Consider the following 1,453-nt stretch of genomic DNA (forward strand, 5'->3'; position numbering starts at 1 on the left):
TCGTTGCTAGGGTTCTCTTGCTTTAAGACATTTATTGGCGAGTGACTTTCTTCGTTGCTAGAGTTCTCTTGCTTGAAGACATTTATTGGCAAGTGAGTGACTTCGTTGCTAGAGTTCTCTTGCTTGAAGACATTTATTGGCAAGTGACTTTCTTCGTTGCTTGAGTTCTCTTGCTTGAGGGTACACTTGGGCTCATTATTCGATCTTATTTCTCTTCCTCTTGTTTTGTTAAGTTTTTATAGTTTATATAGAAATTTTTTATTTTAATGTCGCTGTTCTTAAAATATTTTATTTTTTCCTTGTTTCCTTTCCTCGCTGGGCTATGTTTTCTGTTGGGGCACCTTGGCTTATAGCATACTGCTTTTCCGTCTAGGATTGTAGCTTAGCAAGTAATTATGATAATATTTGGCGGTTTTTTCTTCAACCCTAGAGACCGACAAATATTTGAAAGGGCAAAAAAAAATATTATTATATTAACGTGCCTTTTTTCCATTTTGTATGAGGTAAGCACAGTTGCCTTCTTTTTGAAGGACTTTCCTTTGACCCTGGGGTAGACCATAGTCCCGATCGGCTCCCTTGCCTGACATCGCTTATGTTCATGTGTTGTACCAGTCACCAGCGTCCTTCCTCCCAGCAGAGCGGAGTCCTGGCGTAGTTAGGTCGACAGTTGGAGACGTATGATGTCTGATATTCCTATTAGTAAATTTGATTATATCGTTCATATAAGCAAGTTGGTTTCCATATTTGATATACTTTTTGATAGGTGGAGAAATGTTAGTCACATTTGTGTTTTTGTAAAATAGTTGGTATTTGTGGTATACACTATTCTAGAATTCTACAATTAGTCGTGGTTATCATACACTATTCTAAAATTCTGAAATTAGTCGTGGTTATTATACTGTACACTATTCTAGAATTCTACAATTAGTCTTGGTTTTTGTACACCATTCTAGAATTATACAATTAGACGTGGTTATTATACACTATTCTAGAATTCTGTTATTATTCGTAGTTGTTATACAATATTCTATAAATCTCTAATCAGTCGTGGTTATTATACACTATTCTAGAATTCTGCTATTAGTTGTGGTTATGATACACTATTCTAGAATTCTGCAATTAGTCGTGGTTATGATACACTATTCTAGAATTCTGCAATTAGTCGTGGTCATAATACAATATTCTAGAATTCTGTAATTAGTCGTGGTTATAATACAATATTCTAGAATTCTGCAATTAGTTGTGGTTATTATGCACTATTCTAGAATTAAACAATTAGTCGAGATTATTATACACTATTCCAGAATTCTGCAATTAGTTGTGGTTATTATGCACTATTCTAGAATTAAACAATTAGTCGAGATTATTATACACTATTCCAGAATTCTGCAATTAGTTGTGGTTATTATTCACTATTCTAGAATTATACAATTAGTCGAGATTATTATACACT

At 33.7% G+C, this 1,453-nt stretch overlaps 1 protein-coding gene across 1 annotated transcript in view; it reads right to left on the reverse strand.

The window, feature by feature from the left end:
• LOC137621854 (probable cyclin-dependent serine/threonine-protein kinase DDB_G0292550) overlaps nucleotides 1-600 on the reverse strand; it is a 3,156-nt gene extending 2,556 nt beyond the window's left edge. The window contains exons 1-2 of the mRNA XM_068352362.1: nucleotides 581-600; nucleotides 1-219 (exon numbers count right to left, since the gene is read on the reverse strand). The exon at nucleotides 1-219 is cut by the window's left edge and continues 846 nt beyond it. Coding sequence (XP_068208463.1) covers nucleotides 1-219; nucleotides 581-600 — 239 coding nt within the window. The remainder of the gene's footprint in view (nucleotides 220-580) is intronic.
• Between the last annotated feature and the right edge of the window lie 853 nt (nucleotides 601-1,453).

The sequence above is a fragment of the Palaemon carinicauda genome, chromosome 28, assembly GCF_036898095.1.
Source record: "Palaemon carinicauda isolate YSFRI2023 chromosome 28, ASM3689809v2, whole genome shotgun sequence".
Classification (NCBI taxonomy): Eukaryota; Metazoa; Arthropoda; class Malacostraca; order Decapoda; family Palaemonidae; genus Palaemon; species Palaemon carinicauda.